Here is a 26,128-nt window from a genome sequence, read left to right on the forward strand (position 1 = left end):
GTCTATATACGGTAGCCAATGCTAGAGATAATAGGGATTTTTTTCTTACATCTAAGAGCGTAACATTTAGCACAAGCACTTCAAACGAATTAAACCTATGACGAGTTTTCTGAGTAACATTAAGGATATCTCTGTAGATTGTTGCAACACCGCCGCCACGACCGATCAGACGGGGCTCATGCTTATAGCAGTATCCTGGCGGAGTAGACTCATTTAGACCGAAATAATCATTTGGTTTAAGCCAGGTTTCAGTAAGGCACAGAACATCGAAATTATTATCTGTGACCATTTCATTTACAATAACCGCCTTAGGTGTGAGCGATCTAATGTTTAGAAGACCTAGCTTTAGAAATTGTTTTTGTTCACTAATAGCGAGATTTTTTGTTTTAATAACAATTAGATTTTTTCTAGATCCTGCAGTAGATTTATTATTTGATCTTAGTAAACGAGGAATAGACACAGTTTCTATGCAATGTTCTACACTAGTATTAATATCAATTAAATTGGTGCAGTAGAGACTGTGATTTGGATTTTTGGTTACTAGTCAAATGGTATTTAACATCTTGGAGATGTTATCCGACAGAAGATCTGCCCCGATTCTACTTGGGTGTAAGCCATCAGCGCGGAAGAGCCTTGGTCGCTCCCAAAACAGATTCCAATTATTTACAAAAATCAATTTCTGATCATTGCACCATGACAATAACCATTCATTTAGCGCGAATAATCTACTGAACTTTTCATGCCCTCGTCGGTACGTAGGAAGCGGTCCAGACACAATAATCGATGTTTCAGGCGATGTGCTGCGTACCGTATCGATAAGGCTCCTGAAGTCTTTCTTCAGAACCTCCGTCTGTCGCAGCCTAGTGTCGTTAGCTCCCGCATGCAGCACAACAGCTCCGACGCGCTCGTCACCGTTCAAGATCTCAGTTACCCGCGCAGTGATATCGAGAACACGAGCACCAGGAAAGCAGTGACTGTGCACCTTACTTTTACCTAACGTAGCGTGGACGTGTCGGACGGTGGAATCGCCGATGATCACAGCATCGCGTTCCGTTTCACGAAGAGGGGAGAAGCGGTTCTGAGTGGAGATCTCGAAAACCGGGAGGGGCGAAAGGATTCTTGTCCTGGCTCGCGGCTTCCGCGGAACCACCCAGGCTTCGTGGTGGTGTGTTGGAGCCGGAGTGAATGAAATCATGGCTGATCGTGACCTGGACGCTCGGGACCAATGCTGAGAAACGCACGGAGTAGACGAGGTCAGCGTCAGCGGGTTACTAACGTTAATCACTGATCCGTGTGCATCAGCGCGTGATGTTTCAAGAGCTAAACGCCGGTCTCTCAGCTCAGCTTGTCTCTCTAGAAGGTCAAGGATCTGCTTTTCTACAGCTTCTAATTCAGACTGCACCGCAAGCAATTCAGATTTGTTCTCATCTGCACCAAGAGGTAGATAACATACACCTGATATATTCGCCATTTTAACAGATGGACAGTAAGTTAGCAATGATGCAACCAGTGATGCTATTAATATTTATACTAATTTATGACTCAAGTCTTGGGTATAACCGTCTTTTTAGTGGTATGGGTGTAATATAGACGCAGGATAGACGGGAAAACAAACAAACTCACAGCAGGCAACGAGGCTGACAAAAGCAGTCGATCGCAGGGCGAGCAGCAGTGAAGCGGTGTCTCGCTCTACGACCAACAATCAATGTTCAAACCGTATTTGCGCAAACAAACAAACGCAAACAAACAGACTCACAGCGTAAGTGCTCCAAAGTGGAAATTTCATGTCTTTTTTATTTTTAAATAGTGTTTTCTTTTTTTGCCACGTGTTAGTTTTCCTACATTTGGAAACTTAGTTTTACAAATGAGGACAATTTTTTAAGGATGAACACGTTTTTTTGATATCACATTAAATCATATCCAATTTAAATGTTATTTTTAGAGTTTTGAAGTGCTATAAAAAGTGTGAAGCTCTTGAAAGTCCTTATAGTTCTCGATTTTCACTCAGGAAAGATTGTACGATCCCCGAGATGTAAAAACGTATGACTGTTTCTGCCACGATACCATGATTACAGTTAGTGTTACTTGGTGATTTGTGGACTAAAAAAAGCTTTCTATAACTTGGTCACATTTGGTGTCAGTCTGGAGCCCTGTGTTTATATCAGACCTGCAAACTCGTGGCCTTTCAGAGAGGAAAGTTTAGATGGAGTTTTCTTTTCATATAACCTCCGTATCATGCCTAATAAAGCAGTGTTTACTAGGGTTGGGTATCGTTTGAATTTCAACGATTCCGATTCTTATCGATTCCTAATTTCGATTCCATTTAAGGTTAAAAAAAACTTGGATATCATTCACATTCAATGGCGCCACCAGGGGGTGGCCACCCCTGGCCGAATCCTGGCCACCCCACTGGTCACCCCAATGGCCAGTATCAATTTTAGTAGCATCAGTTATGCATTTCATAAATAAGTCAAAAATATTCTTTAGTAGGAGAAGACGGGAAATTATGTGTCGTGACGTGCTTTTTAAGTGCCAAATGGTTACAGTATACTGCTACTGCAGCTTTTTGATGTGTCTTTGCCACGTTTTGACAAGCAGGGATGCAAACAGCGCGCTTTTCGGCGCCTCCCGCTTTTTTCACGTCAGTTTGGGTGACAGTCATCTGAAGTCATAGCTTAATGTGAGGGACAGAAGTCTATTTACATCATTAAAGTATACGTAAACTCGTTTTCCCTCCTCTGCGGCTGTCAATCATTCTCCATTCATATTCAAACAGCGCGCGCGCCTCTTCGATGCACGGTAAAACTCTCTCCAATATGATATACTCACATTATAATGCATGATCTGTAGATAAAAGGCTGTAGATTTGCATAAAATTACTTTATTTTGTTGGAGTTTGTTGCTGTTTTGAAACGACTCACTGCCGTGTGCTTGCTAGATCACACACATCACAAGCACTATGAATCGGCATCAAACGCACAATAACTGGAATTTAAAACTGTGAAACAAAGGAACAAATCGCACTAGGATTTGTGCGCTTGACATTTCTCCGCTTTGTGACGTGAACTTTTAAATGCGCACTTATGCAGCGCTGCACACTGTGACTCCATGTTGCTTTGAGCACATCATTCTGCACCCGCGAATCCCGCGATGCACATATACGCTGTGCGCGCTCTGTTTTTCATGTTATCATGGGTTTGCGCACTGAAATATTAATGAAGCCAATATAATTAGTTATACCTAGCCTGCTCAATACATTTAAAATAAGCATAATTTAATTGTATATTATTTCTTTGTAGTGTAGGCTATATATATACTTCTGAATTCTTGACATTAATATATAAATATAAAATTGTGAAATGTATGATTGCCTGATTGAATTTTATAACATAACTAATAGTAATTTGTTTTTATTAACATATTTAGATTTTATAAAATCACTGTGCAGATTTGTTAAATAATTACTTTTTGCTGCTGATTTATACACTCATTAAGTTTATTAAAAATTCATAATACATTTAAGTAATATTTAAAAGTGTTAACTGTAATCTTACATTTCAAAATAATAACTTAAAAAGGAATTAAATTCATCACAATTATGTACGTATCTGGAAATTTGCCGCGGGCGAGGGCCCTTATATACATCATATCGATATAATATATATCATTAGCCTATATATAATATAATATATATTAGTAGGGCCCATCATTAGTAACATTAAATATAACACAATAAACCAAAGTATATCAGTATGAGTTTCCTTAAGTCTTTCTAATAGTTTTCTACAGGCTGGTTTACTACAACAGTAGAATACAATTCTGAAATTATGGGTTATAGTTTTGGTGTGCCACCCCAAGATTTTAAGTGGCCCCATCTGGCCACCCCTATGAAACATTTCTGGAGGCGCCACTGCTCACATTTAGTCTTTTTGCAAAACATTTAATTGTAGCTGAATATCATGAACAAAAATCAACAGGTTAAAGAACACTTACACAAGGAACGTTTGCCTGTGATTTAAAACCACCATAGGAGAACAACTAGCCGAACTAATGTAGATTTCAAGCATTATAAAAGGCAAGTAAACACTCAGTAATAAAAAAAAAAGAAATTAGCAACGGGTCGAAGGTCTGAATGTGAGTTTCAGTGCAGCTTCAAAGTCTCGACACGATCCAGCCGAGGAATAAGAGTCTGATCTAAACAAACCATCGCACATTTATATCAAAATAAACATTTATATAGTTTTATGACCACAGATGCTCGTCTAGCACTAGCTGTGATGCGACACGCATTACGTAATCAGGTTTAAAGGTCACGCGTGACTTAGCCGCAAGAACAGACCCAGTGTTTACAAAGCCAACGTGGAAAGACTGGGTCAAACACCATTTACAAAGTAAAGTAAAACAACGATGTCGGACGATTTTGGAGTTGTAGGAGAAAATTAGATGTTTCGCTCTACTGCGGTTCTTCTGCATACGTCACGCGTGACCTTTCAACAAGACCAGCATCTGTGGTCATAAAACTATATAAATGTTTATTATTGTTATAAATGTGCGCTGGTTTGTTCTAGATCAGACTCTTATTCCTCACCTGGATCGTGTCGAGACTTTGAAGCTGCACTGAAACTCACATTTGGACCTTCGACCCGTTGGACTCCATTGAAGTCACTATATGGAGAAAATCCATTGAGTGATTTTTTTTCTTTTCAACTGAATAAAAGAAAGACTTGAACATCGTGGATGATGTGGAGGGGAGTAAATTATCATGAGATTTTAATTCTGAAGTGAACTACACGTTTAACTGACTACGACCCCTGCAAATAACTCGTTTAAAACCTGTAATTTATACTATAATGGCAGTAGGCGTCTCGGAAACACACACACACACAGCTCTTTATATCTGTACTGAACGTGTGTTATCTCGAAGTGAAGGCTGTATCTCACGTCTGTTCCCAGCGCTCATCCCTTTCTCCAAGGTCACTGATAACTCGTGTGTTACTGTGCTGGTATAAACAGAAAGCTTCAATATCTCGTGTAACTGAAAGAATGCGTTTTCATTCATGTGGGCATGTTGTCATAAACGCTCTCTATAGAGGAAGTGTGTTTCCGGTGTCACGTTTGTTCCCTCCTACATCTGATGCGTTTGTTTCTAGACGCTCAGCTGTTTAGGACTAGCGGTTCTTCTGGTTCTGCGGGTTGTTTCTGAACGCAGGAGTCATTTATTTATTTTTTGCCTCAGGAAAATTTCTTCATTTGAACTCTAATCTCAAATTTCTCTTGTTTTCAGGGAACTCAGGAGCTCGAGCCCATCCCGAAGAGCGAGCTGACCGACTCACAGACATGAAGAGGTAATTAACAGGGTTATTGTCATGAAAGTGAACAGAAAACAAGCTAATTCTTTCGTTATTTCAAACATGTTTTAATCATTCAATGTGTTGATAGAAATCTGACTGACATTAATTGCAAAAGATGTTTGTGAAGAGTTCTTTTATCTTTAAAGTGAAACTTGAGCTTCTAATGACTGGTACAATGAAGCTAGATTTACTTTCATTTCTCAGTCGCTCAGTGTCAGGATGTTTTCTTCACTTCTGTTTGTGTTGCTGAACGTGTCAAACAAACCATTGGTAACGCTTTACAATAGCCATGTGTTAACTAGCACCATCTAACTGTGAATGCTTATTAATCTAAAAATACTTGTTCATGTTCACAGTGCATTAATGTTAACTTTTGCCCTTAAAAATGTGTTGAACTTGACATTAAATGAGAATAATAAAAACTGAAAATATTAACTTTTTTCTTTATTAAATAATGCAACTTTGCGAAGTGTTACCAAAACATGAAATAAACATTTAACTTGATTAAAATATATTTAACAACTTTTCAGCTAGTTGGCAAGGTGAAATTTCTTATTCATTTAATTTAATTTAAATTACTAAAATAAATAAAATTTAATCTAAATAGACTTGATGGCATAGACAAATGAACTACTACTAAAGCTAATTAAAATTAAAAGTAGACAGTCCCACTAGTGGCCTTGGTTCCCCGAGTTGCTCCAGCTGATATCCCTGAGGGAAGACCTTCTTTCCCAGGCGAACAGGATTCGGCACCCCGTCCCAAACTAAGGGCCCTTCAGGTGTGGCTCCTCGACGGGAGTTAGCGGACCTCCAGTGAGAGTCCTGAGCACAATCAGCGAGGCTAGAGCTCCGTCTACGAGACGCCTCTGTGCTCTTATGACCTGTGTTCTCCGGCTGGTGCTCCACCAGGAACCAGAACCCTACTATCTCTGATACTTTCATTTCTCCAAGAGCTACTGGACGCGGGCCGTACCCCATCCACGCTCAAGGTCTACGTGTTGGCCATCACAGCCTTCCATGCCCCGGTGGCCGGCCAGTTGATAGGGAAAAGCGACATGATTGTCCACTTGCTAAGGTAGCAAAGAGGCTCAATCCTCCGCGCCCCCTACAGTGCCCTCCTGGGCCGATCAGCGGGCCTCAACCGAGACGCTGCAATCGGCCGAATTGAAACCACTCTGGCGACTCTAAAGTATCCTCAAACCAAAACACGGCTTCGTGCTCAAAGTGCTTTCAACCCCGTTCAAAGCACAGGTAATTACATTTTTTTACATTTTTATTCATTTAGCTGAAACTTTTATTCATTTTATTCATTTAGCTGACACTTTTATTCAAAGCAACTTACAATTGCTATATATGTCAGAGGTCGCACGCCTCTGGAGCAACTAGGGGTTAAGTGTCTTGCTCAGGGACACATTGGTGTCTCACAGTGGATTCGAACCCGGGTCTCTCACACCAAAGGCATGTATCTTATCCACTGCACCATCACCACCAATTACGCTTTCTGCTCTTCCCACATCGGAAGACGAGCAACAGTAACACCTGCTCTGCCGGGCTGGGCTCTGAGAGCGTGTATGCAGTGCTCCGGCCAGGACAGTCGCCGCACCAAAGGGCTTCCGGTCACGAAGCGGAGATTATCCCGACTGCTGGACGCTATCGCTCTAGCCTCCGCTTCTGTGGTTCTGCAGTGCCCCACGTCAGCGCTCACTCCTGGGCGTGTCCAGTCTACGACGGCCGGGTGGTCCTCGCCGTCTGCCTAGGCCAGATTTTATAACTTGGAAGTCCAACACATCCTTTCCGTGTGATCGGAGCCTCCTCTGTACGAGCCCGGCCCACCGTCAGTAGGGTCTCTGCCCTCTCGAGCCGCCTCGAGCCGGCATGTCAGACGTCAGGGGGTCGCACACCGGATGAGAAGCGCAGCGCCACGTCTTTAAAATTCAAACACATTATTCTCTATGAGTGTACACACACCGGCGGCCTCTGTCTGCGCCGCACAGCTACGGCTCTTGTCTCAAATCTCATACCTGCAATATGCATTTAGTTTTACATTCATTCACAGAAATCAGCTGCTTAAATTAAAATTGCTGATGATATTCTCAATTCATTTAGTTAACGGACGCTCGCAACGATTGTATTTAAAGGGTTAGTTCGCCCATTTAAGACATGAAGTTGTATGGAATCCTCACCAGCACTATAGTGCACACACACTGACCCACTCTGTTGTCACCTCCCTGGGTGTTCTGGCCGTTGGAGGTTTTTCAATAAAGTACTCCCGGTTAGTTCCCGGGGCCTCAAAACTGTGCGTTTTTACGTGAAAAAATGATTTGCGTTTCAAAGCTTGATTAGTTTAACACACAAAAAACACGCCGTTCAAAATTCATACCTCAGTTTTAATCGGCACTATTTTCTTTCCATTTCTATCAATCCGCGCTGCTGTCAACGTCAACATTGGCGCACAGCGAGAGCACTGACAGCACCGGCACACCACCGCCCCAGCTGGAGTCTGGCCGGGCTCGGGTCAGGTCTTGCTCCTCTGCTGCTCCGGCCGCCTCGTTCCTCCATCTCCCGCAACTGTCCGTCGCTGTACTGCGGCTCGTACAGGTAGCCGCGAGCATCAGATTTGCGGAACAGATATTCAAAATCCCCTTCTGCCATTTCAACTTCAAAACTACCTTCCGCCATCGTGATTAGACTACTATACAAACTTTCTACACAGAGCGAGAGCCTGTTAGCTTAGCTTCTACAGAAAGATGTCTGACACTATCTTTACACTCTGTGAGTGAGATCATATGGGCATGGTGAAAACATGCGGAACTAGCTACTGGCTGTAGTTTTAAGCCTCTGGCCCAAAAATCCTCAGATGATGCAAAATGGCGATTTTTGTGTCATCGGAGGATTTTTCCCAGACTAAAAACGCATAGATCTCTCATCAGGGGGAAATGAGGGGGGGAAGCACGGTAATTCGAAAATACTACTGGTTTTCTACTGATACAAAGCTTAATGCTAAATCCTGAAGTATCCCTTTAACTAAACAAAACATGTTACAGTATTTATTCATCTTTGTTAATGTTAGTTAATGATACAGCTGTTCATTGTTTGTTCATGTTAGTTCACAGTGCATTCATGTTAAAAAATACAACGTTTGATTTTAATGTATTAGTAAATGTGAAAATTAACATTAATAAATGCTGAAGTATTGTTCATTCTTAGTTCCTATTATCTAAGGTAGTTAACTAATGAATATTATTGTTAAGTGTTACCCAAAATCTAAACTAAAATCTGATTGAGAATATTAACATATTAGCTGTTTGAGTCCTGAGAACTGTGACCTTGAGCAGAACAGCTGCGGTTTTTATTCCTCACTTCATTTATCAGAATCACTGCGCTGATTTTATTGAGCCTGTTGGATAATGTTTATTCCTGATGAATCTTTTCCTAGTGAAATGAGTCCACGGAAAAGTAGGAAAGCTTCAGGTGTTGTGGAGAAGCCGCCGGAGCGCAGCAAACACACACCTGTGCCGGAGCGCAGCAAACACACACCTGTGCCGGAGCGGAGCAAACACACACCTGTCCCGGAGCGCAGCAAACACACACCTGTCCCGGAGCGCAGCAAACACACACCTGTGCCGGAGCGCAGCAAACACACACCTGTCCCGGAGCGAGCCGACAGTCCAGCGGTTAGTGTCACTCAGAGCAAAGTCCTGAGCAGTGTTGGGGAAATTTCTTATACTTAAATTTAGTAAAATATATACACACACACGCTGGCGTGTGTGTGTAACGCTGACGCGTGTGTGTGTAACGCTGGCGTGTGTGTGTAACACTGGCGTGTGTGTGTGTGTAACGCTTTGTTGTGTAACGCTGGTGTGTGCGTGTGTGTGTGTGTAATGCTGGTGTGTGTGTGTAACGCTGGCGTGTGTGTGTAACGCTGGCGTGTGTGTGTAACGCTGGCGTGTGTGTAATGCTGTGTTGTGTAACGCTGTTGTGTGCGCGTGTGTGTGTACCGCTGTGTTGTGTAACGCTGGTGTGTGCGTGTGTGTGTGTAACGCTGGCGTGTGTGTGTAACGCTGGCGTGTGTGTGTAATGCTGTGTTGTGTAACGCTGGGGTGTGTGCTGTGTTGTGTAACGCTGGTGTGTGCGTGTGTGTGTAACGTTGGCGTGTGTGTGTGTAACGTTGGTGTGTGTGTGTAACGTTGGTGTGTGTGTAACGTTGGTGTGTGTAACGCTGGCGTGTGTGTGTGTAACGCCGGTGTGTGCGTGTGTGTGTGTGTAACGCTTGTGTGTGTGTGTAATGCTGTGTTGTGTAACCCTGGCGTGTTTGTAACGTTGTGTTGTGTAACGCTGGTGTGTGTGTAACGGTGGCGTGTGTGTGTAACGCTGTGTTGTGTAACGCTGGCGTGTGAGTGTGTAACGTTGTGTGTGTAACGCTGGTATGTGCGTGTGTGTGTAACACTGGCGTGTGTGTGTGTGTAATGCTGTGTTGTGTAACGCTGGCGTGTGTGTGTGTAACGCTGTGTTGTGTAACGCTGGTGTGTGCGTGTGTGTAACGCTGGCGTGTGTGTTTGTAACGCTGTGTGGTGTAACGCTGGCGTGTGTTTGTGTAACGCTGGTGTGTGTGTGTAACGCTGGCATGTGTGTGTAATGCGGTGTTGTGTAACGCTGGCGTGTGTGTGTGTGTGTAACGCTGGCATGTGTGTGTAATGCGGTGTTGTGTAACGCTGGCGTGTGTGTGTGTGTGTGTAACGCTGGCATGTGTGTGTAATGCGGTGTTGTGTAACGCTGGCGTGTGTGTGTGTGTAACGCTGTGTTGTGTAACGCTGGTGTGTGTGTGTAACGCTGTGTTGTGTAACGCTGTGTTGTGTAACGCTGGCGTGTGTGTGTAATGCTGGCGTGTGTGTGTGTAACGCTGTGTTGTGTAACGCTGGCGTGTGTGTGTGTAACGCTGTGTTGTGTAACGCTGGCGTGTGTGTGTGTAACGCTGTGTTGTGTAACGCTGGTGTGTGTGTGTAACGCTGTGTTGTGTAACACTGGCGTGTGTGTTTGTAACGCTGTGTTGTGTAACGCTGGCGTGTGTTTGTGTAACGCTGGTGTGTGTGTGTAACGCTGGCGTGTGTGTGTAACGCTGGCGTGTGTGTGTAATGCTGGCGTGTGTGTGTGTAACGCTGGTGTGTGTGTGTAACGCTGGTGTGTGTGTGTGTAACGCTGTGTTGTGTAACGCTGGCGTGTGTAACGCTGGCGTGTGTGTGTGTAACGCTGTGTTGTGTAACGCTGGCGTGTGTGTGTAACGCTGTGTTGTGTAACGCTGGCGTGTGTGTGTAACGCTGTGTTGTGTAACGCTGGTGTGTGTGTGTAACGCTGTGTTGTGTAACGCTGGTGTGTGTGTGTAACGCTGGCGTGTGTGTGTAACGCTGTGTTGTGTAACGCTGGCGTGTGTGTGTGTGTAACGCTGTGTTGTGTAACGCTGGCGTGTGTGTGTGTAACGCTGTGTCGTGTAACGCTGGTGTGTGTGTGTGTGTAACGCTGTGTTGTGTAACGCTGGTGTGTGTGTGTGTGTGTAATGCTGGTGTGTGTGTGTAACGCTGGTGTGTGTGTGTAACGCTGGCGTGTGTGTGTGTGTAACGCTGGTGTGTGTGTGTAACGCTGGCGTGTGTGTGTGTGTAACGCTGTGTTGTGTAACACTGGCGTGTGTGTGTGTAACGCTGTGTCGTGTAACGCTGGTGTGTGTGTGTGTGTAACGCTGTGTTGTGTAACGCTGGTGTGTGTGTGTGTGTGTAATGCTGGTGTGTGTGTGTAACGCTGGTGTGTGTGTGTAACGCTGGCGTGTGTGTGTGTAACGCTGGCGTGTGTGTGTGTAACGCTGTGTTGTGTAACGCTGGCGTGTGTGTGTGTAACGCTGTGTTGTGTAACGCTGGTGTGTGTAGGAGGCCGTCAGCGAGGCGGGTTCGAGAGAGCTCTTCTGTGCTGCGGTTCAGGAGGGACACACGGCTCTGAGTGACCAGCGCTGCAGAAACGCTCATCAGTCCTTCACTGCGGCCCTGCGGATCCTGGAGTCCATAGGCACCGCGGTAATATAGCCCTACACACACACACACACACACACACACACTGGCTACGCTTACATGCACAATTTCTGTTTCAATCGGACTGAATTCATTCCGATTGTAACAGTAAAAATGTGTGTGTGTGTGAGAGTGTGAAGCGAGCACTAGTGGCGTCGTCCGGCTCCACTTCACACACACGCGGAGAAAGCAGGATTACAGGAGGACGAGACACTCGTTTATGCCAGGGATGGGCATTTTTCAAAAATATTGCATTCGAATATTCATACTCATAAAAATCGAATATTCGTTTATTTATATGACGTTTAATGAAAAAGATGTTATTTTTTAAACAGTAGGCCTATGTGTCAACAAAAAATATAAAGAACAAAAGTATTTGAACTCGAGCAACGCGATCGGAAAAAACGCCTAATAAAGCAGATTATCGTACAGAACACACACTTACACTCGATTCAGAATATGAAGTATGTCTAAATCATTTTGCTATTAGATCATTTATCTTCCCTACTCCCGCGGGTCCGGCTGCGCTGGCTGCAGTCGTGATGCTGTGATGGGGACACTGTCCTCAGTCCCCTGCGGTTTGGACTTCATGTGATTTCTCATTGTGATGATGATATTATAACTCAAATTAATTAATTTGATCAAAAGTAATTCCATTTTGTAAGATCATGTAGTAAGATCATTTTCATAATTTTCAAGTAATTCCAAACTTCGAGGCAGACGACAACATTATGTGATCAAATACAAACAACTTGTTAACATGCTCCACAGCGCCACCCAGTGCATTTAATTATAACTGCGAGTTAGTGCTTGGGATTTATCATGGATTCACTGCATTTACGGCCAGCAAAGCAAAGTAGTAAAATTCAAATAGTGTTTTATTTTTCAAATAATAACTGATCGAATATTCGTGCACACTCTTAATTTATACAACACTTTATTCAACAGGAAGAACAGCTCATTCCATCGTATATCATTACGCTATTTCTACGTCATTACGCTATTTCTACATCATTACGCTATTTCTATGTCATTACGCTATTTCTATGTCATTACGCTATTTCTACATCATTACGCTATTTCTACGTCATTACGCTATTTCTACGTCATTACGCTATTTCTATGTCATTACGCTATTTCTATGTCATTACGCTATTTCTACGTCATCACGCTATTTCTATGTCATTACGCTATTTCTACGTCACGCTATTTCTACATCATTACGCTATTTCTACATCATTACGCTATTTCTACGTCATTACGCTATTTCTACATCATTACGCTATTTCTACGTCATTACGCTATTTCTGTCACGCTATTTCTACGTCATTACGCTATTTCTACGTCACGCTATTTCTACATCATTACGCTATTTCTACATCATTACGCTATTTCTACGTCATTACGCTATTTCTACATCATTACGCTATTTCTACGTCATTACGCTATTTCTACATTACGCTATTTCTACGTCATTACGCTATTTCTATGTCACGCTATTTCTACGTCATCACGCTATTTCTATGTCATTACGCTATTTCTACGTCATTACGCTATTTCTACGTCATCACGCTATTTCTACGTCATCACGCTATTTCTACGTCATCACGTTATTTCTTCGTCATTACGCTACGTTCATTTATAGCATCAAATAAACATGAATGAAAATAAGGAATGTTGTTTTACCTGCAGAAAGACGTCAGAGGACACCGTTTTACAAGTTTAAATCCTCCAAGTTAATCTACTAACTCTCCTGACCGCTTTGTTGGACAAAAATGGCGGACTATGATTGGTCAGATCGCCTGTCAATCAAACTCCCTGCGAGGGGTCAATTGAGCACAGATTTTTTTTTTAATGTGCATGTTTTGAAGTTATGCACATCTTCTTCATCTAATTTTTTTTATGCAATATCCCAAAATTCACATTAAAATAGGTGTATGGAAACACAGCTGGAGAATCACCGCGCGTGTTTGACTCTACAATGACACTCGTTGTGTTTAAATGTTGTCTCTGACACAAACTGCATGTTTTGGACCCTCGTTCACTAGTGTTCACTGCACTGATGTTTGTGTTTCGGACAGGCACTGGGTTTGACGGAGCTGGATAAATCTGTGCTGGTTTATGGATACGCCAGCGCCCTGCTGGAGATCGGACAGCCAGAGGTAATGCCACACTCACACCAAGAGCGCTCGTTTCCAGCTAATCACCTTTAACTCGCGCACACACACGTGTAGGAGACGCGCTCGAACGAATCAGAGCCGATAGGAAACGCTGAATGAAGTCATGTGACCTTACCTGATGGTAGAAATTCCCCTACACACCTGACTTTAGTTAACCTGGAGCGTCTCCTGATCGGCATCTCCCTTAAAACTCATCTTTGATCACCAAAATGACATTTAAGCGTTTTTTCCTTGAAAGAAATTTCTTAATTTCTTTCATTTGGAACATCAGCTCCCAGAGCAATAATGACAGGTAATGTCAATTCGAGCCCAAACGTAAGCATGCTGATCGATCGACTCTGCCAGCCCAACTCGACCAGATCATATCAGATTGGTAAGGTTGTATTTCATTGGGGATATAATACTTATTATAATGATTTATACTGTCTTTTTACGTGTCGCGCTACGGTCTTGAGAACACTATGCAAACATAAAACCACGTCTGCATTTGTGATCGTTGAAACGACAAGCAAGCACGACTCTATACTGCTCAACTCGCACTTGAATAGTCAGTAGCAAATCCTTAAAATATGGAAACACACGGACAGGCTGTGTGAGTCAGGAGTGACTCGGGTCAGTCACAGGTGTTTCCAGTGTTCTGCCAGCGGAGGTCATTAGTGGGCTCAGGTACCGAACAGCAATTCCCAAAGCCAGCAGAGGTCGAGCCCTGCTAGAAGCAGCAAACACATGAATGTTATTTTTTGGTCCTGATAAAGTGAGAGTTTAAAGGGTCTGATTTTCAGTTTGTTTGTTTGGTTTCTTCGTGTGTGTGTGTGTGTGTGAAGGAACTGGCTGAAGCTCAGAGGAAGTTCGCCATGTTAGAGTCGTCAGACAGGAAGTTCCAGTCACTGGTGCAATATGGGATGGGGCGAGTGTATCTGAAGGAGAACAGGTTAGTGTTGATGTGAACGCTTTGGCTCCGCCCGGATCAGCTCGCACATCATGCTCATGTTCTGTGTTTTACAGGTTTGCTAAAGCTCTGGAGCATTTCTCTAACACGCAGCTCATGATTCAGAGACACGTCACGCCTGGGAAACTTACCTGGCCGACCACTAAAACTATAGTTGAGGAGACGCAGACGGCCTGTTTAAAGGTGTGTGTGTGATTACTGCCATCCATCAGAATATTCTGGTATTCAGTGTCTGATTTAGTAGGACATAATGATTTTTAACAGTTCCCACTTTGATGAACCGGTATCGATTCCCAAGATTGATCTTTTAGTCTGTTTTCCGCTGATTCTGTAACAAAACTTCACTAAACATTCTCTGTTCTCCTGCCATCCAATAATTACAATAGTATTTTATACTTATATGACACAAAGTCTCATCTTTCGAATCCTGTCAGTTTCATCCGTAAATTCAGTCAATAAATGTGTGTGTGTGTGTTTAATGTGCGTGACTGATGAACCGATCATCTCTTCCCCTTAACTACTTCGATTTGATTTCAATTTAGTCACAAGCTATTCGATTAAATTTGGATTTCAATTCGTTATCGAATAATTTGTATAAGTACTGTATTTTTCGCAAGTATTTTTCTCAATATTTCAAAAAGCAAATTACGGTAGAAATACATTTAAGCAGCCGAGAGCGTGGGCTCGGGGAGCGTGTGGTCGGGCATAATGCTCTCTTTAGAGTTATTTTTCTAAATGACTATTGAGTTTATAGTCACTGAATGGCTTTTCTGAGGTAAATGTGGCGTTACGTGACATTGTCTTCCAGCTGTGTTATTGACTGACTGGTTGAAACTCTGATTGGTGGATTACATGAGACATGATTGACATGAGACTTTGTTTCATATTGAAGTTTCAAAGATTATTATTGGATGGCAGGAGCTACAGATGATGTTTAGTGAAGTTTAAACGCATCAGCTGAAAACAGCAGCTAAAATATCAACCTTGGGATTAGAGAATCAATATCGGTACATCAAAATGAGAATGATTAAAATTGAGCTCTAGTATAGATGTCTTTAATCCTGAGAGCTGTTATGATCTGGTGTTCATGATGATGTTGATGTTCATGTTGATGATGATGATGATGATCTCATCTGTCCTGAAGGCACACCTGCAGAGGTTTGTGGAGTTGTGTAAGTTTCCTCCTAAAGCAGACGCAGTGTGTCGACATCAGCACTGCCTCGCTCACACCATCCACATCTACTTCAGCGACCCCGACTTTAAGGTGAGTGTGAGAGTGAGCGTGAGAGAGTGAGCGTGAGAGAGTGAGCGCGAGAGAGTGAGCGCGAGAGAGTGAGCGCGGGAGAGTGAGCGCGGGAGAGTGAGCGCGGGAGAGTGAGCGCGGGAGAGTGAGCGCGGGAGAGTGAGCGCGGGAGAGTGAGCGCGAGAGAGTGAGCGCGAGAGAGTGAGCGCGAGAGAGTGAGCGCGAGAGAGTGAGCGCGAGAGAGTGAGCGCGAGAGAGTGAGCGCGGGAGAGTGTGCGCGGGAGAGTGTGCGCGCGAGAGAGAGCGCGGGAGAGTGTGCGCGGGAGAGTGTGCGTTAAAGAGAGCGCGAGAGAGAGCGCGGGAGGGTGTGCGCCGGAAGGTGTGCGCCGGAGGGTGTGCGCGAGAGAGTGAGCGCGAGAGAGTGTGCGCGGAAGAGTGTGCGCGCGAGAGAGAGCGCGGGAGAGTGTGCGTGGGAGAGTGTGCGCGGGAGAGTGAGCGTGAGAGAGAGCGCGAGAGAGAGCGCGGGAGGGTGTGCGCCGGAAGGTGTGCGCCGGAGGGTGTGTGCGAGAGAGTGAGCGCGAGAGAGTGTGCGCGAGAGAGTGTGCGCGGAAGAGTGTGCGCGCGAGAGAGAGCGCGGGAGAGTGTGCGCGGGAGAGTGTGCGCGGGAGAGTGTGCGCGGGAGAGTGTGCGCGGGAGAGTGTGCGCGGGAGAGTGAGCGCGGGAGAGTGTGCGAGGGAGATTGTGCACGGGAGAGTGAGCGCGGGAGAGTGAGCGCGAGAGTGAGCGCGAGAGTGTGCGAGGGAGAGTGTGCGCGAGAGAGTGTGCGCGGGAGAGTGAGCGCGGGAGAGTGTGCGCGGGAGAGTGAGCGCGGGAGAGTGTGCGCGGGAGAGTGCGCGAGAGAGAGAGCGCGAGAGAGTGTGCGCGAGAGAGTGTGCGCGAGTGTGCGCGAGAGAGCGCGCGCGAGAGAGCGAGAGAGTGTGCGCCGGAGGGTGTGCGTGAGAGAGTGAGCGCGAGAGAGTGTGCGCGCGAGAGTGTGCGCGAGAGAGTGTGCGCGCGAGAGTGTGCGCGGGAGAGTGAGCGCGAGAGAGAGCGCGTGAGAGAGTGCGCGCGTGAGAGAGTGCGCGCGTGAGAGTGCGCGCGTGAGAGAGTGCGCGCGTGAGAGAGTGCGCGCGTGAGAGAGTGCGCGCGTGAGAGTGCGCTCGTGAGAGAGTGCGCTCGTGAGAGAGCGCGCGCGTGAGAGAGCGCGCGCGTGAGAGAGCGCGCGCGTGAGAGAGCGCGCGCGTGAGAGAGCGCGCGCGTGAGAGAGCGCGCGCGTGAGAGAGCGCGCGCGTGAGAGAGCGCGCGCGTGAGAGAGCGCGCGCGTGAGAGAGCGCGCGCGTGAGAGAGCGCGCGCGTGAGAGAGCGCGCGCGTGAGAGAGTGTGCGCGTGAGTGCGCGCGTGAGCGAGTGCGCGCGTGAGAGAGTGCGAGTGTGTGCGAGAGAGTGCGTGTGTGTGAGAGAGTGAGCGCGGGAGAGTGAGCGCGGGAGAGTGTGCGCGGGAGAGTGTGCGCGGGAGAGTGTGCGCGGGAGAGTGTGCGCGGGAGAGTGTGCGCGGGAGAGTGTGCGCGGGAGAGTGTGCGCGGGAGAGTGTGCGCGAGAGAGTGTGCGCGAGTGTGCGCGAGAGAGCGCGCGCGAGAGAGCGAGAGAGTGTGCGCCGGAGGGTGTGCGTGAGAGAGTGAGCGCGAGAGAGTGTGCGCGCGAGAGTGTGCGCGAGAGAGTGTGCGCGCGAGAGTGTGCGCGGGAGAGTGAGCGCGAGAGAGAGCGCGTGAGAGAGTGCGCGCGTGAGAGAGTGCGCGCGTGAGAGTGCGCGCGTGAGAGAGTGCGCGCGTGAGAGAGTGCGCGCGTGAGAGAGTGCGCGCGTGAGAGTGCGCTCGTGAGAGAGTGCGCTCGTGAGAGAGCGCGCGCGTGAGAGAGCGCGCGCGTGAGAGAGCGCGCGCGTGAGAGAGCGCGCGCGTGAGAGAGCGCGCGCGTGAGAGAGCGCGCGCGTGAGAGAGCGCGCGCGTGAGAGAGCGCGCGCGTGAGAGAGCGCGCGCGTGAGAGAGCGCGCGCGTGAGAGAGCGCGCGCGTGAGAGAGCGCGCGCGTGAGAGAGTGTGCGCGTGAGTGCGCGCGTGAGCGAGTGCGCGCGTGAGAGAGTGCGAGTGTGTGCGAGAGAGTGCGTGTGTGTGAGAGAGTGAGCGCGGGAGAGTGAGCGCGGGAGAGTGTGCGCGGGAGAGTGTGCGCGGGAGAGTGTGCGCGGGAGAGTGTGCGCGGGAGAGTGTGCGCGGGAGAGTGTGCGCGGGAGAGTGTGCGCGGGAGAGTGTGCGCGGGAGAGTGTGCGCGGGAGAGTGAGCGCGGGAGAGTGAGCGCGGGAGAGTGAGCGCGGGAGAGTGAGATGGGAGAGTGTGCGCGAGAGAGTGAGCGCGGGAGAGAGTGAGCGCGAGAGTGTGCGCGAGAGAGTGAGCGCGGGAGAGAGTGAGCGCGAGAGAGAGTGTGCGCGAGAGAGAGTGTGCGCGTGAGAGAGTGCGCGCGTGAGAGAGTGCGCGCGTGAGAGAGTGCGCGCGTGAGAGAGTGCGCGCGTGAGAGTGCGCGCGTGCGCGCGTGAGAGTGCGCGTGCGCGCGTGAGAGTGCGCGCGTGAGAGTGCGCGCGTGAGAGTGCGCGCGTGCGCGCGTGAGAGTGTGCGCGTGGGAGAGCGCGCGCGTGAGAGTGCGAGTGTGTGCGAGAGAGTGCGTGTGTGTGCGAGAGAGTGCGTGTGTGAGAGCGAAAGAGTGAGTGTGTGAGAGCGAGAGTGAGTGTGTGAGAGCGAGAGTGAGTGTGTGAGAGCGAGAGTGAGTGTGTGAGAGCGGGAGTGTGTGAGAGCGGGAGTGTGTGAGAGCGGGAGTGTGTGAGAGCGGGAGTTGGAGTGTGTGAGAGCGGGAGTTGATGTGTGTGAGAGCGGGAGTTGATGTGCGTGTTGATGTGCGTGTTGATGTGCGTGTTGATGTGCGTGTTGATGTGCGTGTTAGACTGAGTGTGAGTTGAATCTGGTGTGTGTTGATGTGTGTGTTGATGTGTGTGTTGATGTGTGTGTTGATGTGCGTGTTAGACTGAGTGTGAGTTGAATCTGGTGTGTGTTGATGTGCGTGTTAGACTGAGTGTGAGTTGAATCTGGTGTGTGTTGATGTGCGTGTTGATGTGCGTGTTGATGTGCGTGTTGATGTGCGTGTTAGACTGAGTGTGAGTTGATGTGTGAGTTGATGTGTGAGTTGATGTGTGTGTTGATGTGTGTGTTGATGTGCGTGTTGATGTGCGTGTTGATGTGCGTGTTGATGTGTGTGTTGATGTGCGTGTTGATGTGCGTGTTGATGTGCCTGTTAGACTGAGTGTGAGTTGAATCTGGTGTGTGTTGATGTGTGTGTTGATGTGTGTGTTGATGTGTGTGTTGATGTGTGTGTTGATGTGTGTGTTGATGTGTGTGTTGATGTGTGTGTTGATGTGTGTGTTGATGTGCGTGTTGATGTGCGTGTTGATGTGCGTGTTGATGTGCCTGTTAGACTGAGTGTGAGTTGAATCTGGTGTGTGTTGATGTGTGTGTTGATGTGTGTGTTGATGTGCGTGTTGATGTGCGTGTTGATGTGCGTGTTGATGTGCGTGTTGATGTGCGTGTTGATGTGCGAGTTGATGTGCGTGTTGATGTGCGTGTTGATGTGCGTGTTGATGTGCGTGTTGATGTGCGTGTTGATGTGCGTGTTGATGTGTGAGTTGATGTGCGTGTTGATGTGCGTGTTGATGTGCGTGTTGATGTGCGTGTTGATGTGCGTGTTGATGTGCGTGTTAGACTGAGTGTGAGTTGATGTGTGAGTTGATGTGTGTGTTGATGTGTGTGTTGATGTGCGTGTTCTCAGGGCTTCATCCAGCTGATCTGCTGTCAGAGCTGCAGAGTCGAGTTTCATATGAGCTGCTGGAAGAAGCTCAAAACACTTTCATTCTCCGATAAGAATGACAAGGTGAGTCGAGCGTCACTAAGTGCTGGAGATCTGAAGACGACAAACACTCACTCGTTTCTCTCCTGTCACTGCAGGATTTTCTAAAAGATTTGTGTTTTACTCCGGACTGTGGAGGGCGGATCTGTCATGTTGTAATATTTGGCTCGACGGGGCTGATAAAGTGTGAGGTGAGGTACACACTCACACACACTCTCACAGTGATGTTTCATGGCTTCGTTTGCTAACTAACACTCTTCGTCTCTCAGTTTAAAACGTGTATTCCTAAACTCAGCCCTGCTGGACGAGCGAGAGTCCGGCAACGATGTTCAAGGTGACGATTGATCCTGTTAGATTCAGCGCAGCGCTTTAAGCTTCGCTCGTTTACCGTGAGTTCTCTCGCTCTGCCTCAACAGTATTAAGAAGTTGAAGTCTAAAAATGATCGAAAGCTTCGGCGGAAACAGCAGAAGTTGGCGAGACGTTCTGCGTGTCGAGAGAGAGATGAAGTAAAGGCTGAGGACGCGGCTAATCAGCTAGCGGTGGAGAGACGGTCACGTGAGCAAACCAGACACAACATTCTGTGCTCAATTTATAAACTCACAAAAAAAAAATGTATATATATATATGCCCATGAAGTTAGATGATTTTATTCCTTTACAGGACTTTTAAAGGTTTAAAAGTCAAATGGGAATTCATTGATTTTTACACAGGCAGTCAAAAGTTTAGAATAACTTTAGTTATGCTCACAAATTTGATGCTCAAGAAACATTTATGATCTACAATGTTGAAAACAGTTTGTACTTTTGTGGAAACTGTCATACATTAACTGTTCAAAAGTTTAAGGACTTAAAATTAATACTTTTATTTAAGGACACATTCAATTAATCAAAAGTGAGATACAAAATATTCTATTTCAAATAAATGCGGTTCTTTTGAACATTTCTATTCATCAAAGAATCCTGAAAAATAAAACATTATTGTTTCCACCATAATTCCACAAAGACTCTTTTCATCATTAATAATCATAAATGTTTCTTGATCATCAGATCATCATATTATAGTGATTTCTGAAGGATCATGTGACACTGAAGACTGGAGTAATGATGCTGAAAATTCAGCTTTGATCACAGGAATAAATTACACTTTACTATATATTCTCATAGAAAACAGCTGATTTACACTGGAATAATATTTCACTGTTTTTACAGCATTTTTGATCAAATAAACGCAGCCTCGATGAGCAGAAGAGACTCTAAAAAAATCGCTAAAAAATCTTAATCATTCCCAACTTTTGAGTGTCGTTGTTTTAGCTTATTCTGCGGCTTGTTTTGTTGTTTTCTGAGGCCATTCTCTGTTCTTGTCCTGCAGCGCCACCTAGAGACTCTATTTATGTGGACCGTGTTTTACATCAAATTCATGATAACAAAGGACTTTTTAAAGAAGAGCCAGTGAATATTTCTGTGTTTTGGGAGCACCTGCGGCCGTGGCTGGAGCTGTGTGCGAGTACAGCGTCGGCGAGAGTGTGGAGCGCGCGCAGAGACACCGGGCCGCTGGTGGAGCTGGCGGAGCTTCTGCTGGAGTCCAGGAACCGGGTCTGGGCTCGAGTCTTCATACACACACTCGCATCCGGCCTTCATATCAATCCCAGACTGCAGCAGTGGGCTCAGCATCTGGATAACGCTGGTGCGCTCGCTTTCCTTCCCTCTGTTTTCAGAGATCAGTGTTGTGTAAAACCTTCAGACAGAGATCAGTAGCCCTTTCTGAGCACAGATCAGAACTTAATCGGTTATATATGAGTGCTTTTGAGTTCAGACCTAAGGTTTGTGCTCTTCGTCATTTTTGGCTGAAAAATGTTCCTTTTTATTTTTTATTATTCTTCAGCGGAATAGTACTTGGTAAAGATTAATATAGAAATAACAGTAAATTACGCATAATTACAAGTAAAGTCTTGTAAAGAATAAAAAAAGACATTTAATTCCAGCTTCATGCATTCTTTTTTATCAATGTGGGTAAGTTTTATAAAAAAAAGTAACTGAAAAACGTTACATTTGTTATTTTTTATTTTTTTCCTCATTGGAATGGTATGAAACTTTATAAAGGTTTTGGCACTTAGTATGTGAACACAAAAAAATCATGCACATGATTGGAACAGGTTAAACGCTCCTGAAAACAAAAGTCGCACTTGTGCTCCTCACCGTCAGAAGCCACGCATTGTAAATGAATGAGACGGATTTCCTCTAGTGGAAGCGTTTAAAATTTTAAATAGTGTTTTTGCACATTTTTCTTAACTATACACGTAAAATTCTGTAACTTTTTAAGTTCACTTTTTACAACTTTTTTCACTTCAGCAATAATCTGCGAAGTGGCGTCTTTAAAAAGAGTGCTCTAAATCTGTGCTCTAAAGCATTCAAGATTTACCACAGTTTAAGTTGGGAATTTAAGTTTCAGTTCTATGCTCAGAAAGTGAATCAAAAAAAGGAAAGTCAAGGTTGATGGGTCTATTTTGACATTTCTGTGTGGAGTTCGTTAGATTCTTGTTCAAGTATGTATTATCCATCTCCATATATATATGTATACAAATTTTAGTTTTTTTTTTGTTGATCCAAAAAAAAAATCAGATCCGCTGCTCAAAATCAATAAATGATCCGAACCGTGAGTTTTGTGATCCGTTGCAACACTATTAAATAGTCTGTTGGGTATTTTGACATTTCAGTGTGAAGTTGATGTTTGATTCCTGTTGAAGTGTGTGTTCTCCTGTTGAAGTGTGTGTTCTCCTGTTGAAGTGTGTGTTCTCCTGTTGAAGTGTGTGTTCTCCTGTTGAAGTGTGTGTTCTCCTGTTGAAGTGTGTGTTCTCCTGTTGAAGTGTGTGTCTTCATGTTCTCGCTCAGGTCTGAGAGCGGCGCAGGCGTTCGTCAGCCGGTACAGTGCTCATCTGGAGGAGTTGGACCTGAAGCCTCTGCTGGGGTTTACACCTCTGCACGACATGCTCCAGAAATACGCCACCGTCTCGGAGTTATTTGACCGTGACGGTTTTACAGTAATGGAGTATTTAAGGCAGGCTCCCGCTAAAGAAATGCGTCTGTTTATTTGGACTCTAGAGTCGAATCGAGAACGCTATCGCACCTGTCACTCCATTCTCGATCAATATTTTGATGATGGTACGTAAGTTGAAACGGGTGATGTATGTATGTATGTATGCATGAAGGGAGTCTGTGAGCAAATTACTCTTTCTTTATCTTTAGATGCTGTTTGTTTAGTCATTAAAAAGACGGATGATGAGGAGCACATGGTAAGAGACGTGCGGTCTCGTAAGGTTTGTCTGTGACCGAGGCTGAGCTGTTTCAGTGATGCTTCATATGTGTTTGTTTCAGAGTTCAGTATTTAAGAGTAAAAACAGACATCGCAAGAAGAAGCAGAAGGAGTTAAAGGTGAGTGTTGTGAGTGACGCCAGTGCGCCGGTGGGCTACAGTGCTTCATGATCATTTATGTGTGTGTGTGTGTGTGTGTTTCAGTCTGTTATTGTGCTGTCTGGAATGAGAGGGCATTCGAGAGATGAAGATGAGGAGGATGAGCTGTTCTCTGAGGAAGACTCTTTGTGAGTTCAGTCATTGCACATCACGTCTGTGAAACGAATCTTCTCCTGTGAGATGACTCCTTGAGTTGACTCTGTGATTGGGCTGTTCCAGGTTGTTCCTGAGTGGCGTGGACCCGTTCAGCGTTCCCGAACACTTGCGAGGTGAGTTAGCGGAGTTTGAGGAGCAGTACGCTGGATCAGCACACCGGAGCCATTACGAGAGGATCCTGGACAATCACCCCGACCCGACTAAAGAGAGTTTATACGAGTATGTGTCGCCTGTGCTTGTTTTTCTACGCTGTTATAACAACTTCGTCTTAGTGGCGGTTTTTAGATGTCGCAGATGGTTTTAACTTGTTTCTGTAGTAAATTTTTACACAGGAGTAGCAGATTATTAGCGTCCACATCAGCGGATAATAACAAATGTTATAACGATAACTTCAACAATAACTACATTAGCGTCCACACCAGCGGACAATAACGCACGCTATAACGATAAACATATTAGCATCCACACCAACGAACAATAACGACCGCTTTGACGTCCACACCAGTGGATAATAACGAACGCTATAACGATAAATATATTAGCGTCCACACCAGTGGACAGTAAGGAACGCTATAACGTCCACACCAGCAGATAACGAATGCTATAACGATAAATATAATAGCGTTCACATCAACGAACAATAACGAATGCTATAACTTAAACGATAACTATATTAGCGTCCACACCAGCGGACTGTAACTAACGCTATAACTAAATTAGCGTCCACACCAGCTGACAATTACAAACGCTATAACGATAACTATATAAGCATCCACATCAGTGGACAATAACGAACGTTATAACGATAACAATATTAGCATCCACACTAGCGAACAATAACAAACGCTATAATGATAACTTATTAGTGTCCACACCAGCGGACAATAGCGAATGCTATAACGATAACTATATTAGCGTCCACACTAGCGAACAATATCAAACGCTATAATGATAACTTATTAGTGTCCACACCAGCGGACAATAGCGAATGCTATAACTATAACGATAACTATATTAGCGTCCACACCAGCGGACAATAAACAAACGCTATAACGATAACTAAATTAGCGTCCACACCAGCAGACAATAACGAACGCGATAACTATATTAGCGTCCACACCAGCAGACTATAACGATAACTATTAGCGTCCACACCTGCTAACAATAACAAACGCTGTAACGATAACTATTAGCGTCCACACCAGCTAACAATAACAAACGCTGTAACGATAACTATTAGCGTCCACACCAGCGGACAATAATGAACGCTTTAACGAGAACTATTTTAACGTCCACACCAGCGGGTTATAGCGATATTAGCCTCCACACCAGCGGACAATAACTATAACGATATTAGCCTCCACACCAGCGGGTTATAACGATAACGATATTAGCCTCCACACCAGCGGGTTATAACGATAACGATATTAGCCTCCACACCAGCGGGTTATAACGATAACGATATTAGCGTCCACACCAGCGGACAATAACTATAACGATAACTATGAGCGTCCACACCAGCGGACAATAACTATAACGATAACTATTAGCGTCCACACCAGCGGACAATAACTATAACAATAACTATTAGTGTCCACAACAGTGGACAATAACGAACGCTATAACGATAACCTCTCTCTCTCTCTACTGTTCTTCAGTTATTTCGCTCAGATCCTGGAGGAGCACGGGCCGCTGTGCGCCTCGGACCCGCTGATGGTGGGCGAGCTGGAGAACTTTCCTCCGGAGGCGCAGCAGAAGATCTCGGACGCCGGCGGACTCAAACCCTTCCTGCTGGAGTCTCTGCGCTTCACCATGACGGAGGAGCTGATCGGGCTGATGAAGCACGCCGTGTCCCTGACCGATAGCGGCCTGTCTCACCTGAACCCGTCCGCACGCGAGTTCTGGCCGTACGCCGACGCTCTGAGTGACGACTTTGCACAAATCAGCTTGGGCTCTTTCGATAACAAAGATGAGCCTGTGTCCTCGGATCCGTTCCCGATCTTCCCCGATCCGTATGATTCTGAGTGTCCCATCACAGATTATGAGTATTTGGCAGCAGACATGTTGGACGCTGAAGAGCACGCGTGTGACGCTGTAGAGACACGAGAAGACAAACAAACAGGCGTGTGTGTGCGGGTAAGCTGTGCCATGTGAGTGGAATGTCGTCACGTTCAGTGCCGTCTCTGACCTCTGACCTTCGCCTCTTACAGGATTTTGCAGACCATACAGATGTTTCTGTCAACACAGAGCCGTCCATTTCCTTCGAGATAAATAATGTAAGTTGATTTCTTTGAGCTGTTTAGAGCAGGACAGTGTTTATTTAGTGTCATTCAGATACTATAGTTTTTATTAGGGCTGGGAGAAAAAAAATCGATTCACCTAACTATGGCGATAACAAAAAAAAGTATTTACCATTTTAAAATCTTTTTTTTTTAAATTTATTCCAGAATCGATATTAATACAAATATTAAATTACTTTACTTTTGTCCTTGCTTACAGACGAAGTTGACAGAAGTTAGTCACTTTAGTTCCAACAGAGGATGAAATGTGTCGTTATCTGTGAGTGTTTAGTGACGCCCTCTGAGTGTGCCGATTGTCTGAAGCCCATATAAAATCACGCCCTCTATGCTTACTTCGTTATATTATATTGGCTCGCGTGTCAGATTTCTCTGCCGAAAAAGGAAGCTTGTCAGCAGCGCGAGGATGATTTAATTTATTAATTAAATAATTTTATTATTAAATAAAAATAA

At 45.6% G+C, this 26,128-nt stretch overlaps 1 protein-coding gene across 7 annotated transcripts in view; it reads left to right on the forward strand.

Moving 5' to 3' along the window:
• The window catches only part of ttc3 (tetratricopeptide repeat domain 3), a 66,536-nt gene that overhangs the window by 22,829 nt on the left and 17,579 nt on the right, over positions 1 to 26,128 (forward strand). For 5 of the 7 annotated variants that reach the window (XM_077245503.1, XM_077245506.1, XM_077245502.1 and 2 more), the window contains exons 16-34: positions 5,285 to 5,345; positions 8,788 to 9,025; positions 11,267 to 11,410; positions 13,486 to 13,566; positions 14,409 to 14,515; positions 14,590 to 14,716; positions 15,678 to 15,797; positions 19,677 to 19,778; positions 19,853 to 19,945; positions 20,024 to 20,088; positions 20,171 to 20,310; positions 21,124 to 21,438; positions 22,644 to 22,913; positions 22,998 to 23,044; positions 23,127 to 23,183; positions 23,268 to 23,350; positions 23,442 to 23,597; positions 25,037 to 25,514; positions 25,589 to 25,654. In XM_077245503.1, coding sequence (XP_077101618.1) covers positions 5,285 to 5,345; positions 8,788 to 9,025; positions 11,267 to 11,410; positions 13,486 to 13,566; positions 14,409 to 14,515; positions 14,590 to 14,716; positions 15,678 to 15,797; positions 19,677 to 19,778; positions 19,853 to 19,945; positions 20,024 to 20,088; positions 20,171 to 20,310; positions 21,124 to 21,438; positions 22,644 to 22,913; positions 22,998 to 23,044; positions 23,127 to 23,183; positions 23,268 to 23,350; positions 23,442 to 23,597; positions 25,037 to 25,514; positions 25,589 to 25,654 — 2,750 coding nt within the window. The remainder of the gene's footprint in view (positions 1 to 5,284; positions 5,346 to 8,787; positions 9,026 to 11,266; positions 11,411 to 13,485; positions 13,567 to 14,408; positions 14,516 to 14,589; positions 14,717 to 15,677; positions 15,798 to 19,676; positions 19,779 to 19,852; positions 19,946 to 20,023; positions 20,089 to 20,170; positions 20,311 to 21,123; positions 21,439 to 22,643; positions 22,914 to 22,997; positions 23,045 to 23,126; positions 23,184 to 23,267; positions 23,351 to 23,441; positions 23,598 to 25,036; positions 25,515 to 25,588; positions 25,655 to 26,128) is intronic. The other 2 variants (XM_077245508.1, XM_077245507.1) reach the window with 2 other exon arrangements.

Source organism: Siphateles boraxobius, unplaced genomic scaffold, assembly GCF_051911475.1.
Source record: "Siphateles boraxobius isolate OS27281-9 unplaced genomic scaffold, OSU_SipBor_1 265, whole genome shotgun sequence".
Classification (NCBI taxonomy): domain Eukaryota; kingdom Metazoa; phylum Chordata; class Actinopteri; order Cypriniformes; family Leuciscidae; genus Siphateles; species Siphateles boraxobius.